Raw genomic sequence first — 16942 nt, 5'->3', positions numbered from 1 at the left:
ACATGAGACTTTGTCCCTGTCCACCACTGTATAAGTATAATATCTAAATCTAATGGGACGGACTATGTGCAACTCAAGAAAGACCCTCATTGTAACCCATATCCCCATCAGACACAACAATGGTCCCAAGGTTGATTCTTAGGCCAAGTATTAAATGGGGCTTTTAGCCAGGATGGTGGTTGACAATCAGTTGAAAACCCCGGATCTACACAACTACACCTCCTATTGACCAACTGACAGCTGACCTATTGACCTTACTACACACATGCTGACATTCGGTCAGCTTCCCCCTTTTATTTGATGCACTAACAAGCGCCACCTACAGGCTGAAACTACTAAGTGTATTGCTGTGCTTACACGGACACAGGTGAATGAAACGAAACCTCAGGTTGATTTTGTGTAGTATTGTTTTCCAGTTCAGGTTAAAAACTACAGCAGATTAACCCTTTAAGACCTGAGCCGACTATTACATGTTTTTTCTAAATCCTAAAACAGGTTTTTTTTTTAAATCAAGATTTAAAAAAAATAGCAGATCTACAAGCTCATAGCGCGGCACTCGGTGCCGCGCTATGAGCTTGTATATCTGCTATTTTTGAATAGCCAAATAAATCTAAAGTGACACAGATGCGTTCAAGGTCTTAATGGGTTAAAAACATGGCAGACTAGTAAACAACACAGCTGCACCAAAAACAAATCAATAATGAGTGTGTTAGATTTTCACAGGTGTGTCCATAATATAACGGCATGCCAATGTACAATGTTTTACCCTGCTGTAGTTTTTAACCTGAAGTGACAAAAAAAACTATACAACTAGCCTAGGGTTTTGTTCCTCTTTAAGGAACAAAACCACCAGCGGATTTGATGCTAGTTCACAACGCTAAATCAGACCTCATCTTTATTGTCACCCAGCAACAGACCTCACTCACTCACTCACATGCACGTGATGCTCGTCTCTGGCAGTTTGTGAACCATTTATACATTGTAGGCATTAAATACATTAAATATGCCATAAATGTAAGGACTATGAGAGTGTGTGTGTGTGTGTGTGTGTGTGTGTGTGTGTGTGTGTCTGTCTTTCTCCTTTAAAAAAAAAGATTTGTTAATGGGCTTTTCGCCTTATTCAGATGGTGAGACAGTGGAGAGAGACGGGGCACACGGGAGGGAGTCGGGGAGTGACGTGCAGAAAATGTTCCGCCAGGCTCGGGAATCAAACCCGGAACACGGCTCAGTCATCAAAGCCTATGTGGTACGCACCTTAACCACTTGGGCATAGGCGCCCCTGTCTGTGTCCTTTTAATGGCCGTATATGGAGATCTCTGCATCTGTCCGTCTGTGTCCATTTGTATATAGCACTAAATGGGACTAAGAAAATTGTTCCACTTGTACACTCTCAGAGTTACAGACCCGTAAGGGTCCATTTGCACCCACCATTAAGAACCACTGGTCTTTACTGTTCATTTAACTCCTCAAGTGTTCAAATGGAACTCCCAAGGACCCAAGTTACACCGTCAGAGTTAAACAAGCACGAATAAAAAAACAATATTTGCATAGTGGGCCCTGATTGGTCCCTCACTACTTCGGAGGGAGTGAAATCCAATCACAACTAAGCGGTGCCATACCAAATCTGCCGAGGGCATTTTTTTGCCAGACCCAAGGGTTCGGGCTTACATGAGGCTTTGTATCTGTTTTGTCCATACATGATGGTATGTCACTTTGTCCCCCGGCCCCAGCCAAAAAAGTCCCCCTTTCGTCATATAAGGGACATAGAAGGGACACACGTCGGTAACCGGTCAGGTGGGCACAAAAAACAACTGGGCACACCGGACAACTGGGCACACAGCCGTCTGGGCACACAGTCAACTGGGCACACAAGACAGCTGGGCACACAGTCAACTGGGCACACTGTCAACTGGGCACACAAGACAACTGGGCACACAGTCAAGTGGGCACACAAGACAGCTGGGCACTCTGCTTTGATGTGCCCCCCCTTTCTATGAAATCCAGAGATTAGTGAACCCCTGCTGTGAATTGTCTGCTCCTGAGTTCCCCCCATCAGACAGCCCCTAGGGTTAGGATGAGTTAGGTATAGGCCTACATGTAGGATGTGACAGTTTCCACTGATTCAACCTCCTCCACTGAGTTCACCCGCATAATCACCCTCCACCCAGGTTAGGGTTAGGGTTAGGGTTTAGGGTTAGGGTTAGAATGTAAGAGTCTCCACCGATTCAACCTACACACACACACACACACACACACACACACACACACACACACACACACACACACACACACACACACACACACACACACACACACACACACACACACACACACACACACACACACACACACATGGGAGAGGCAATACACAGCTCACAACAAATGGATGAGGATGCTGTCAGAACTGCAAGGACACACTGCAATACACTATCTCAGTAACAGACATTACACAATGTCTCCCACCATCTCTCTCTCACAGTGGGGGGGCGGGGGGTACTTAAATATCAAAGGAACACAAAAATCCTTGGTAGTCATACGGTGTGCCCAAATGTCCATGTGCCCAGTCATCTCGTGTGCCCAGATGTCCGTGTGCCCAGTCATCTCGTGTGCCCATATGTCCATGTGCCCATTCATCTTGTGTGCCCAGATGTCCGTATGCCCACTTATCCGGTGTGCCCAGTTGTCTAGAAACTCGTGTGCCCAGATGTCCAGTGTGCCCACCTGACCGGTATTCCTTATTCCACACGTCATGCGAAGCCCGGCCATTCAGATTTCAACCACTAGGGGTCTGGCAGTACCAGGTCTCCTGGTTCTAGTTTTTGTTGCAATGGCAGATTGGTCTGGTGTCCAGGCTACGTCAGCGCTGTGATGTCAGTACCCGCTGTGACAGTCTATGACGTCAGTCATCTATTCTATGACATCACACGCAACTTATTATGTCCGCACGTGCTTTCACCAGTGAAGCCTATTCAGAGACAGAGACAGAGACAGACAGGCACACACGCACGCACATAGACAGTCACGCACGCACGCACATAGACAGTCACACACTCACGCACATAGACAGTCACGCACGCACGCACATAGACAGTCACACACTCACGCACATAGACAGGCACACACGCACGCACAAAGGTACAGTACACAGTGGTGTAAAGTAACTGAGTACATTTACGTAAGTACTGTACTTAAGTACAATTTTGAGGTATTTTACTGGAGTACAGTATGTCCAATGTTCAATACTTTTACTTCTACTACTCCATCCCAGAGGCAAATATTGTACTTTTACTCCACTACAAGTATTTGAAAACTTTAGTTACTAGTTACTTTGCAGATATAAATGATTACATTATCAAACATACATTCACCACTTTAGCCCTATTTTATTCCTAGGCTATTTGAAAATAGCAGATCTACAAGCTCACAACGCGTCGCGACGCGTTGTGAGCTTGTAGATCGGCTATTTTCAAACATTTTAGTACTTTTACTTTTGTTACTTTAAGTATATTTTGATGCTAATACTTTTGCACTTTTACTCAAGTAACATTTTGAACACAGGCCTTTTCCTTGTAACAGAGTATTTTCATATTGTGGTATTGCTACTTTTACTTAAGTAAAATATCTGAGTACTTCTTCCACCACTGCGCACACACACAAACACACACACACACACACAGACACATGAACATACAGACAACACAGTGCGGTTGCTCGTCCATTCCTCTGTGTTCCACGGTGCCCATGTTGGTAACCACGGCAACCTCCGCAGCCCTGCTACCTCAGCGAGACATCATCAGCACACCTAGGTTGCCATGACTACCGTCTCCTCTTCTCCTGTGATATCTAAAACAAAGCCACACCCCCCCTCTCCCCCTCTCTCTCTCTCTCTCTCTCTCTGCATGATGACACCACCAGGCTTTTTCCAGCACCCAGGAGCTTACACTTGGCTGTTAGAAAATAGCAGATATACAAGCTCATACATAACGCTATGAGCTTGTAGATCATTTTTGAAAAACTGGTGCAAGACTTTGAATGTGTTTTTTTTTTTTTCAAGCGAACATTTGTAACTCAAATCTTTGCTTCTGGGGGATTCTACAAATGTCTTCTAAAAAAAAACTATAATGAGTAATCAGTGGTTCTCAAACCTTTCCATGCCAAGGGCCCTCAAAATGATATGGATTTGCCCTCTCACCCCCATCTATATATGCTGTTCCAGGGACCCCCCAGACGCAAAGATTTGAGTTACAAATGTTCGCTTTAAAATGATATATATATATATATTCAAAGATTTGCAACCATTTTCACGATTTTTCAAAAATAGCCAAAGAAATCTTAAAATGACACAGATGCGTTCCCGGATTGCATGGGTTAACGCAAACTTAAAAATCTGTTTAACGACTTCAACGCTTGATCTCCAAGATCTAAAACTGATATGGTAGGGTTTGCCTCTAGGCAGGGCTTCTGCTGGTACGACTGAGTGAAGACCCTAGTTTTCCCCATTTTATACTTAGCTGTGCGTTGATGCGTCGATGGTCACACACCAGAAAACGGACGATTTACAAGCTCACAACGAGCTTGTAGATCTGCTATTTTTTGGCCTGCTTTCAGGCTATTGTCAATGCCGTCCTAAAAAGTGTAGTAATAAAAACCGTGTGTGTGTGTGTGTGTGTGTGTGTGTGTGTGTGTGTGTGATTGTGCGTGCATGCATAAACACTGGTGGCTCGGGGAATGCAGACTCCAGGGTAGGGGAGGGCGGGCTATTTTTGACCACACAAACCTGCCTGTGCTCTGTCTGTGTTGCCAGGCAACCATCCATCGGCACTCGTCGGGGCGATGAGCATTTTGTCTCGTTAATCATTTATGATTGATTGGAACATGGACACTTTCAATGCTTTGAGCCGCGCACATTTCCACAGGTAGTAAACCCTATGTGTCCAAAAACCGGTTCCTTTTTATTATAACAAAGCAGATCTATAAGCAGTAGCACGGTACTATTTTAGCTTCTACATGAATCCTATTTCATCTTCAGTGATCAAAACTGAACATTGGACTCGACGAGAACAGTCTCCATTCTATGTCATCGAGAGAGAGAGAGAGAGAGAGAGAGAGAGAGAGAGAGAGAGAGAGAGAGAGAGAGAGAGAGAGAGAGAGAGATGTAGAGGTTGTGGGTTCAAATCCAGTGTAATTTCTGCACTGCCACTCTGTGTCAAGCCAACTTGATCCCAAAATGGAATAAATAGCACACATTCCACTACTCCAGCACCGTTATCTCCCTTAGACCTTATACGCATCTTCTCCACTGTGTAGCTTAAAGGGGCTACACCATGAATTAAAAAAAAATATATTATATATAAATATTGCCCCCTAATACGTTTTAAACAGGTTGTAAGCCTAAAAAACATCCAGATATTTTTTCTCACAATCTGACTGTCTGTCATTCCAAGCTTTTTCAGCTGCAATACCAAAACGTCCTATTGGGCAGGGGGGAGCTACTGAGCAATTCTGTCTGGCCATCGTCAATGCAAAATCTGTGCAAGTGACATCACTTGCACAGCCATTCTGAAATGGCCTGTTCAGACACGCCCATTCAGGAAATCCATGAAATGAGCATGAATGACTGAATGTTTAAAAAAAATATTTTTTTGGGTACAAGAGACACTGGGGAGCCCAAAAAATACTAAAAACCTAAAAAAAAATGGAATTCATGGTGTAGCCCCTTTAACTCCTCAAATAAGGTCAGGAAACATTTCTGCCGATTATTTCTCACCTTCAATAATACCAATTATTATTGAAGGGGAGAAATAAGTGACCGACATAACATTTCTGAAATTCTTCTTTTTTTTCCTCAACCTCAAAATCTACCATTCATGTCATGGTACTGATTTTAACCCATTAAGACCGGGGACGCATCTGTGTGTCATTTTAAGATTTCGTTGGCTATTCAAAAATAGCAGATATGTATACAAGCTCATAGCGCGGCACCGAGTGCCACGCTATGAGCTTGTAGATCTGCTATTTCTTTTAATTTGATTTGAAAAAAAATCGTGAAAATTTGTGCAAATATTGAATATATATATTTTTTTAAAGGGAAAATGTTTTACTCAAATCCTTGCTTCTGGGGGTCCCCATTACAAAATATTTTGAGATGGGGGTCCGCGGCCAAATACATGAAAAAGTTTGAGAACCACTGATATAGAAACATAAGTTTTTCAAAAAAACTGTAGGATTTAGAAGACATTTGTAGAACCCCAAGAAGCAAAGATTTGAGTTAAAAAATGTTCAAAAGATTTGCAAAAACTTTATTTTTTTCCCCAAAAAATAGTAGATCTACAAGCTTGTAGATCTGATATTTTTGAATAGCAGATTCATTTATTTTTTCAAAAATAGCAGATCTACAAGCTTGTAGATCTGCTATTTTTGAATAGCCAAATAAATCTAAAAATAACACAGATTTTTTTCCCGGTCTAACTGGGTTAACGTCACAGACTGGGCCTCCCAAGCAATACAACAGGGACCGTCATACTGCTCGGTACCCCCAAGACTAATAATTATAAATATAAGAGACACAAATGAATGAATGTGACAAAAAAAGTCTCTTCATGCCAGGATTCAATCACAGCGAGTTCAAATCTACAAAATTTACAAAAACACTTGAAAACATAACAAAAACATAACAATTGAAAGAAGACTTTAAACTAGTATGACAATGATTACTAAGGTAATAACATCAAGTATCAAGTCCGGTCAAATGCCCATTGTAATCAACTGTTCTGCAGCCAACAGGGGGAAACGGAGACATTAATGAGAACTGCAGGGCATTCTGCACTTCCTTATTGGCTTCATTTTAAAAACGGGATGCTTGCCCGTCTGGTTAAAATGGAAATGAAAGTCACTCCAAGGTTTTTAAACTGTCATTAGACGTTTCAGTGACATTCAGCAGAAAAACGAGGGGGGGGGGGCGGGGGACTGAGATGCCAGAGCTGTTCAAATGACCCTAACTTGAAGTTGATTAAATAGTGGAGGGGTCAAGTAGCCACTATGACAGATGGAAAAACATTGTTGTTGTCAGGTGAAAATCTCGTATGTCCAAAACTGTTGCTTTTCAGGATATGGGGAAAAAAATAACCTGTGTTCCAATGGAGCCAATGTAAAGAAACATTCAAAAAGCTGCAGAAATTGCAGATTTACAAGACTTGTAGTTTACATTTTGCTACTTTTGTGCAAAAATACACGACAAAGTATGGCATTCATTTATGAAAGTGTCACTTAAGATTTCTTTGGCTATTCAAAAATAGCAGATCTACAAGCTCATGGCGCGGCATTGTAGATCTGCCATTTTGGAAAAATCTTGAGATTTTGTTTTTTTGGGTTTTAAAAAAAAAAAAACTGTTAGGATTTAGAGTTAAGTAGAAATATGGAGATCCAAGGTTTCTTCCCGACAGTGACTGTATTCATTTCCTGCCCGCTCTAGTGCAATCCTCTCAGTGTACAACGCTCACACACACACACACACACACACACACACACACACACACACACACACACACACACACACACACACACACACACACACACACACACACACACACACACACACACACACACACACACACACACACAGCTAGATGGAGCAGCACAGAAATAGAACTGTCAGGCCTACATTCCCCTAAAAATACTCTCTATCCAGTATTATGTGGGCTCCCATCAACTTGACATCCTTATTTAAGTGCCAGTGGCTGTGTGAACCACAGGCCTTGTAACATAACTGCCATTTCGTTGTTGTCGGGCAGAAAGCTCACATCTCCGTATTTCAATGGATACATTTGATTTTATTTTCCAGTAGGGCTCGTCAGTGATTACGTCGCAAGAGTTGTTTTGGAGTTTTATATTATTATTTGCATATAGTTTTGCATTGGACACCGAAAATATTGAATTGTTGGCTCAGGAATGTGACAAAAACTAAAAGCCGATCTACAAGCTCACAATGCGAGTGAGCTTGTAGATCTCCTATTTTCAAACGATTTGTATACGTTTTACACGTTTGAAGACAACGGGACATTCTGCATAATGAGTACTTTCTACTTTTGGTACTTTAAGTACATTTTGATACCAATACTTTTGTACTTTTACTCAAGTCAATTTTGAATACTGGACTTTTACTTGTAACAGAGTGCTTTCTAAATGATGGCATTTTTACTTAAGTAAAAAAAATGTAGTACTTTTCCCACCACTGCATACTATAAGTGAAGCAAAGTAAGTGAATGAGACTACATGAACATTGACGACTTTGGACAGCGGGGCCTAAACAGTGTGGACTTGTCTCCTGGCACACCAGTGTGCCTCCAGATGTATTAATTAACTAACGTATTATTATTCGGACCTATCCCTACTTAGAAACACACACACACACACACACACACACACACACACACACACACACAATGCCACTAATTATAAACCTTACCTCCGTTTCCAAGCAACTCCTACTGTTACGTATTACACTAGAGGCTGTTATTCACTGATATAATGACACTGATGGAAGAACAAAAACAAGCTAACAGTCCGTCAGTAGACTAGTCCCCCCAGGATTCCGGAGAAAAAGTCTTTGATTGCGCGGAGAACAGTCCTGATTCTGCTGAGAACAATCCCGATTCTTCTGAAACGTGTAATCCACGTATCTCGAGAACCGCTCGACTGACCCGACTTCAAATTCGCCACGCGAGTCGCAGACGACCCGAGGGAGTTGCAGAGTCCGGTGTCGAGTCGGTCGGACAGGAGGTTGTCCAGAAGCACCCAGAAAAAGGCTCTGGCCGTGGGCCAAATGAGACCATTGATCGCCATGGAGACCCCAGTCTAAGCTTTATTTGACAAATTCCCCACATCTGTCATTTGATTATATTTTCCCCGCAAGATTTTATTTGAAAATAGCCGATCTACAAGCTTACAACGCGTCGCATCGCGACGCGTTGTAAGCTTGTAGATCTGCTATTTTCAAATAGCTGATGTATTATGTGCTCATGTGGCCCCATAGTCGCTTCTTTTGGGCTGGTTTTCCTAGACCTGGTTGCTTGTTTCTCTCACAGCATCTGGCAACACCGACAAGGACAGACAGATATAGAGATCTCCATATATGGGCATAAAATGGACACGGACAAGACTGTTTCAATGGCTATAACGGGTATTGCATAACAAGGTGGGTCATGCATTCCCTGTGTGCATCGTTCACGAGTAGGCCTGTCTAGTTCAAAACAATGTGTGATATTAACGCTGTTGATCAATGCAAAAAATGTAACGCAATACAATGCCAAAATGTGTTTAAAAAAATAAATAATGAACATGGTCCTTTTCCTGGCTGATCATAACAATGCCCAGAACTCACTGGGAAGGGTGGGTTCTGGAGACCACTGGCCCTAGAGGCAGAGAGGAGAGAGGCGGTCCTGGTAGGATATAGAACAGCAGTGCTAGAGGTCCTGGTAGGATATAGAACAGCAGTGCTAGAGGTCCTGGTAGGAGATAAAACCAGCAGTACTAGAGGTCCTGTTAGGAGATAAAACCAGCAGTGCTAGAGGTCCTGGTAGGAGATAAAACCAGCAGTACTAGAGGTCCTGGCAGGGTAGGAGATATAACCAGCAGTACTAGAGGTCCTGGTAGGAGATAAAACCAGCAGTACTAGAGGTCCTGGTAGGAGATAAAACCAGCAGTACTAGAGGTCCTGGTAGGAGATAAAACCAGCAGTACTAGAGGTCCTGGTAGGAGATAAAACCAGCAGTACTAGAGGTCCTGGTAGGATATAAAACCAGCAGTACTAGAGGTCCTGGTAGGAGATAAAACCAGCAGTGCTAGAGGTCCTGGTAGGAGATAAAACCAGCAGTACTAGAGGTCCTGGCAGGGTAGGAGATATAACCAGCAGTACTAGAGGTCCTGGTAGGAGATAAAACCAGCAGTACTAGAGGTCCTGGTAGGAGATAAAACCAGCAGTACTAGAGGTCCTGGTAGGATATAAAACCAGCAGTACTAGAGGTCCTGGTAGGATATAAAACCAGCAGTACTAGAGGTCCTGGTAGGAAATAAAAACATCAGTACTAGATATCCTGGTAGGATAGAAAACACGCAGAACTGGTGGGGGTATGTATACAGCGTGGACAGAGTTTATCTATTTATCTACGAGAGAGAGAGACAGAGAGACACACACACACACACACACAAACACACAAACAGAGAGCTTACCTAGTGGGTGGTCAGCATAGTCAGGTCTCTGGATTTCACCAGGTACTAGTCTCATGGGAGTCTGCAGAAGCCAACCATAGAAACACAACAGGGTTAGATGGATTACTCAAATGACTCGTTACCTCCAGCCACACAGCGCTGGACAGGTGACAGTCTACCTGGTCTAACTGTCTAACTGTCACAATCATAGTTGACGATCAATTGTCACACAAATAACGTGATCCTTTGTGTTTTGGGGATTGAACGTTCAAAATATGAATACAAATTGCATTTCCGTTTGCCTTTGAGGCTTTGCAAATATAAATTGCACAGGGCAGAAAGGACAATTAACTTGAATATACAAAGAAATGACTGACACTGACCGAATTAATAAATAATGAACTATGGCCAATAAAGGACATATTTGATCATTTCAAAATTGTTTGTAAAAATAGCGGACATCTATTTATCTGCTATTTCCACTTTTTTGAATTTTTTGAAAATGTATGAAAATGTTTCAACAGATTCAAATGAATAGAAACGATTATGACAATTACGCAAAAATAATTGCGATTATCTCAAATAATGGCAATCGGGCAATTATGTAATGATTGTGACCTGCCTAAATCGACCGTCAACTGACAACCTCTACAGCTTGTCAGTTTTACGGTCAGTCTCCTCTGAGACACAGACCAGGTAGACAAAAATGGTACCATATCATTAATGAGCATTAGTGAGGACCGATTATATGAAGATAAGATTGGAAATGGGTGAAGTCGTCCTTTAACCCATTAAGACCTGGAACTGTGTCATTTTTTGATTTGAGCTAAAAAGCATTATTTTACACTTTGGGCTATTCAAGAATAGCAGATATACAAGCTCACGAGCTTGTAGATCTGCTATTTTTGAAAAATCGTGAAAATGTGTGCAAATCTTTGAATATATATATTTTTTTAAAGCGAACATTTTTAACTCAAATCTTTGCTTCTGGGGGGGTCCCTGGAACAAAACATTTTGATGGGGGTCCGCGGCCAAATACATATAATTTTGGGGGTCCTTGACATGAAAAAGATTGAGCACCACTGATATAGAAACAAGCGTTTTTCAGAAAACTGTTGAGATTTAGGGGACGTGTAGAATCGGCTTCAGGTCTCAATGGGTTAAGTGTTTCGATTGTTTAGCGGGGAGAATGAAGAACTCACCAGTGGATAGTGAGGACGTAGTTTTCCCGTGAAGTGGTATCCAGGCCATGGGTCTATGTTGGTGTCCTTCACCACGCAGTTCTTACATTCACTCTGATCCTCCTCTGCACACACACACACACACACACACACACACACACACACACACACACACACACACACACACACACACACACACACACACACACACACACACACACACACACACACACAGCCATGTGACACCACTATGCTAGCTCATCATGTACTGTACTGTTAACATTCCTCACTGGCTGGCCAGTGGTGGGAAACGTACTCACAATTTTGCACTCAAGTAAAAGTATCAATACTGCAAAGTAGAAGTACTCCGTTACCAGAAAAACGTCCGGAATTCAAAATGTACTTAAAAGTACAAAAGTATTGGTATCAAAATGTACTCAAAGTACCCAAAGTAAAAGTACTAAAATGTTTGAAAATAGCAGATCTACAACGCGTCACGATGCGACGCGGTGTGAGCTTGTAGATCGGCTATATGTCAGGGTGGGGGTCCCCAGTTCAAATATGATTATTTTGGGGGGTCGCGGCCTGAAAAAGGTTGAGCCCACAGCCTTAATGCCTATCATTTTCGAGCCCTGTAAATAATGGAAAACATTGCAAAGCACAGATGCAATAAAGTGTGGGGACCAACGCGTCTCAAATCGTACACATTCTCTGGACAGAATGCCGATAGGAGACCAATGTCAGGTGTAACGAACCGACATCAAAGACCACACTGTTATTTCCCCAACACTGTCTATTCTGTCTCCAAACTACAGTGAGTCATAATGAACGTCGTACATCGGCAGTGCTGACTTGTTTGACCCGTTCAAACCGGGAACGCATCTGTGTCATTTGTTTTTATTTCTCTGGGCTATTCAAAAATAGCAGATCTACAAGCTCATAGCGCGGCACCGAGTGCCGCGCTATGAGCTTGCAGATCTGCCATTTTTGAAAAATCGTGAACAATCGTGCAAATCTCTGAATATATATGTTTTTTTTCAAAGCAAACATTTGTAACTCAAATCTTTGCTTCTAGGGGATTCGACAAATTTCTCTTCTAAATTCTAACAGTTTCTAAAATAAAACCTATGTTGCTATAGTATCAGTGGCTCGCAAACCCAAAATGATATGTATTTGGCCGTGGCCCCCCCCCCCCCCCATCTCAAAATATTTTGTTCCAGGGACCCCCAGAACTTGTAACAGAGTTAAAAATGTTTGCTTTAAAATATATATTTTCTCAGTGCTGCGCCACACTATGAAATTATAGATCTGCTATTTTCCAATAGCCAAAGAAATTTTAAAACGACACAGATGCATTCCCGGTCTTAAAAGGGTTAACCACTTAAAACCCATACGTTGCTGAGCGGAGTCCCTCAGGGCGCCATACTAGTGTATTTTCTGTTTCTCGCTCTGCATGAAATACCTTCTCTGAAAATAGCCGATCGGCAAGCTTGCGTCACGTTGTTAGCTTGTCGATCTGCCATTTTCTGCGAAGGTTTTCCCCGGAATGCAGATGCTGGGGTTGAAGTGGTTAAACGACAGTGTCTCGTAATGACTGTACGTCGGCACTCCGTACATACTTGAGTCATACAGTGAGCCATAGTGTCCGTACATCAGAAGTACATACTTGCTTTTTTGTGCAGCTGCTTATGAGTTCCCCAACTCCCTTTGAAACATTCCTGCAGAAACAAAAAGGAAGGAAAACACACACGAGAGATTTTAGGATTCCCACTTCACCCATTAACACATCCACTGCCAGGCCCGTAGTCCTACGGGCCGTTAAATCCAACCGTTAACTGCCGTCCCCGTAGCCCGTAGTCCCTACGGGGCGGGTGTTTTCCCATGTTAAATCGTGCAGGTGCAGATTCCGGATTTTTTTTGCACTTCCGGTCTCGAAGGGGGCGGGCCGGAAACGAAATAATACTGTTTCCGGTTTTTCTCCCGCCTCCGTTTCCTGTCTAGCGGTCAACTTTGGACGCCATTATCTCTGGCTTGTTGTTTTTCTCACCGCATCCACCATTTTAGCGTTTTCCTCTCGTTCTCCAGAATGCAGTGTCGGATCGCCGCACGGTTTTCAGCGTTTTGTTCGGTCGGGTCCCGTGTTTGTGTCGAACCAAATGAACGCGGATTTTAAACGGATTTAGCGGGGCCTATGACGGAATCAAAAAAACAAAAAAGGTAAGAAATAGCGTGGCACTACGATGGACGTTCTGAGATTAGCCGATGGCAGTCAATGTGTTAAGACCTGAAGCCGATTAAAGTTTTTTTTTTTACGCTTAAAAAAATATATGTATTAAAAGATTTGATTTTGTAACCACTTTAACCATTATCTTATACTTTGGCTATTCACAAACAGCAGATATACAAGCTCATGGCTAGATATGAGCTTGTAGTAGAAATCGTAAACATTTGTGCAACTATATTTGTTTTTTTAAGCGAATATTTATAACTCAAATCTTTGCTTCTGGGGGATTCTACAAATGTCTTCTAAATCTTAACAGTTTTTGGAAAAAAACTTATGTTGCTATATCAGTGGTGCTCAAACTTTTCCATGTCAAGGACCCCCAAAATGATACACATTTGGCCGCGGACCCTCATCTCAAAATATGGTGTTCCCGGGACCCCCCCACAGAAGCAAAGACTTGAGTTTAAAATGTTCGCTTAAAATGTATATATTCAAAGATTTGCACACATTTTCACGATTTTTCAAAGAAATAGCAGATCTACAAGCTCATAGCGCTTGCATATCTGCTATTTTTGAAAAGCCAAAGTATAAAATAATGGTTAAAGTGGTTACACAGAAACATGACAATGATAACAGTGTCTAAAGCAAAGCAGTGGTTCGCAAACTTTTTCAGCTATTGACCCAAAAGAGATATGTCTAAGTCTCCCAGCTTCCCACCAGAGCACCATCAGCAAGTTGAGGGAGCCCCCCCCATCCGTTTTCAATAAATATACCTTTTATTGCTCCCGGTATTGATCGATATTGATCAATTATGAATTGAGCTTTTTGTGTTATCCTTTTAGCATCAGTCGCGTTAATTGTACCTGCTGTATTGTTTGCAATTTGTAGTTTAGTATTCAATCAATCAATATTATAGTATAACGGTATTCAATTCAATTCAATTCAATTCAATTTTATTAAAGTGTCAAATCACAACAAGTTGTCTCAAGACACTTTACATGTAGAGAAGAGACCCAACATCCCACCCTGAGCAAGCAATTTTGCGACAGTGGCAACGAAAAACTCCCTCTTAATTCAACAGGAAGAAACGTCAGGCAGACCCTAGGCTCTAGGGCGGGGGCCTTCTGCCTCGACCGTGTTGGGGGAAAGAAGAGAGAGAGAAAGGGAGAGACAGAGGAGAGACAGAAAGAGATACAGTGCAAGCAGTAACAATAACAATAATAGCAAATATAATAGTGTAAGATACTAGCATATGATAGTATAATATAGTACAGCAATAGTGTGTATGCAGTATATAATGGAATAATATAAAAATGTTTAAGATAATATAATATGCGGTATAGTGTAGTGTAGTAGAAGTCCACGGTCGTGTCCAGGTCGTGCTCCATGGATTCAATCAATCAACAATACAACAATAGGAGGCCTAAAGAGGAGCTAGTACCAGTTTCCCTGTAGACAGACGACCCCCCCCCTCCCCCTTTTTTGTACATACTTTTTATTTTATTTTGATCATGTTTTGTTTTGTAGATATTTCATTATTTTCCCATGACCTTTTTTGTACATAATGGTATATATATATATATATATATATATATATATATATATATATATATATATATATATATATATATATATATATATATATATGTGTATGTATATATATATATATATATATATATATATATATATATATATATATATATATATATATATATATATATATATATATATATTTCCCCTCTGTATTCTTATGTTGATTTTTGAACTGTTTGGTTGCTACTATATATGTCTATGAAATTAATTCAAGGACCCCAATGGAAACAAGCCCGCAAGGACTTTTTTGGCCGGACCTTTTAGACAAAAGCATTATAAATGTAACTGTGTTGTTTTACATTCTTTTGCCTAATAAAAATTTCAATCAATCAATCAATAGGAATTCATAATTTAATCCCTTGTTTAAAATAATGCTAAACTAGCCGATCTTAAAGATCACAACGCGTCGCATCGCAAGTTAACGTCTTGTTAGTTCGTAGATGGGCTATTTTCACCATCCATAGGGATTGATTATTAATCCTTATCCATATAATCATCATTATTTACTGTATGGATTCATTTTCGATTAAATTGATGACTTTAATAACTGTTGCACCTGTACAACACAGACAGACCCAAACAGCAGCCCATGCCTTCTCACTGCACACACCAGAACTCAGCACCATTATCTAGGCCAGTGTGGTTCATAAAATTATTTTTATTTCAATGACTCCCATAACTCTGGAAGTGTACAAATGCATTTGGAACCCCTTAAGGAACCCTGAGCGTCCCAGACTCCACTTTAGAGAATCACTTATCTGGGCAGAAGTTCTAGCCTCCACTGGGTACCACGATATCAAATGTACTCCATTCATCAAAACGTAGCTTAAACGGTGGCGTAAGCGATATTATTTGTTTTGTTCAAGTGTCACATTGCTCTATATTGTGATAGTGAACCTTGCTATAGAGTGTTTGTTCAGTAACAATGGTCTCCCAGTCTCTCCAGCTCTTCAGTAAACAGCAAATACTGTACATTTTCATGTAGGGATACCAATTCTATCTAATCAGGAGCGAGATTTCACACAGGATACACAACAGAGCAATTGGAAGTGTTGAAACAAAAACAAAGACGACGATATTGCAACTGGAACAATATAAAACTGAAGCTGAGGAATGATCGTTGTGGCATTCATTCTCTCTGATAAAAGTGCAATCCTGAAACTGAAAATGTATTTACTCTTTATTAAAGAGCTGGAGAGACGGGGTGACCCCTGTTACCGCACAAACGCTCTATGATTATTATCGTATAGTGCTTTTACTTGTTTTAACAAAAACTTTTTAAAACAAACAAACATCACTTACTCCTCCTTTAAATATGGTCTAATGTTATGTGAAAATCCCACATTGGTCTGCTAAGTACAATGTTACATTTTTGGTTGACAGCAGAACACCAGGGAATAGCACATTGTCCATTCACTACTAAAACACAAACAGTCCAGTTGCATTTTGCTTCATTGTTTCAAACATGACCATGGTCGTCGGGTATCAACATTCCTGTGTAATCTGCAGGCATGTCATTTGGGTATAGAGTACAGAAGTCCTGACATCACTCGTTCATCCCCAGGTTTGTAAAGTAATTTCGCTATGGAGAATAACATTGGGTCATCATAGAATCGAAAAGAAAGTCTTCTTGTACCAAATCTGGTGTGCGGGCTCCATCCATTTTATACTGTTGTTTTTTAGCCCAGCACCCACCAGTCGATGTGCGTTGCCTATTTTCTTTTTCATCATAGAATCG

General features: G+C 41.3%; 1 protein-coding gene across 2 annotated transcripts in view; it reads right to left on the bottom strand.

Moving 5' to 3' along the window:
* Positions 1-16942, bottom strand: part of metap1 (methionyl aminopeptidase 1) — a 45625-nt gene that overhangs the window by 24389 nt on the left and 4294 nt on the right. For both annotated transcript variants that reach the window (XM_084044181.1, XM_084044182.1), the window contains exons 2-4: positions 13054-13105; positions 11409-11512; positions 10228-10288 (exon numbers count right to left, since the gene is read on the bottom strand). In XM_084044181.1, coding sequence (XP_083900307.1) covers positions 10228-10288; positions 11409-11512; positions 13054-13105 — 217 coding nt within the window. The remainder of the gene's footprint in view (positions 1-10227; positions 10289-11408; positions 11513-13053; positions 13106-16942) is intronic.

This window comes from Gymnoscopelus microlampas, assembly GCF_963454915.1.
Source record: "Gymnoscopelus microlampas genome assembly, chromosome: 20".
NCBI classification, from domain to species: Eukaryota; Metazoa; Chordata; class Actinopteri; order Myctophiformes; family Myctophidae; genus Gymnoscopelus; species Gymnoscopelus microlampas.
This window is presented reverse-complemented; position numbering and strand designations above follow the sequence as displayed.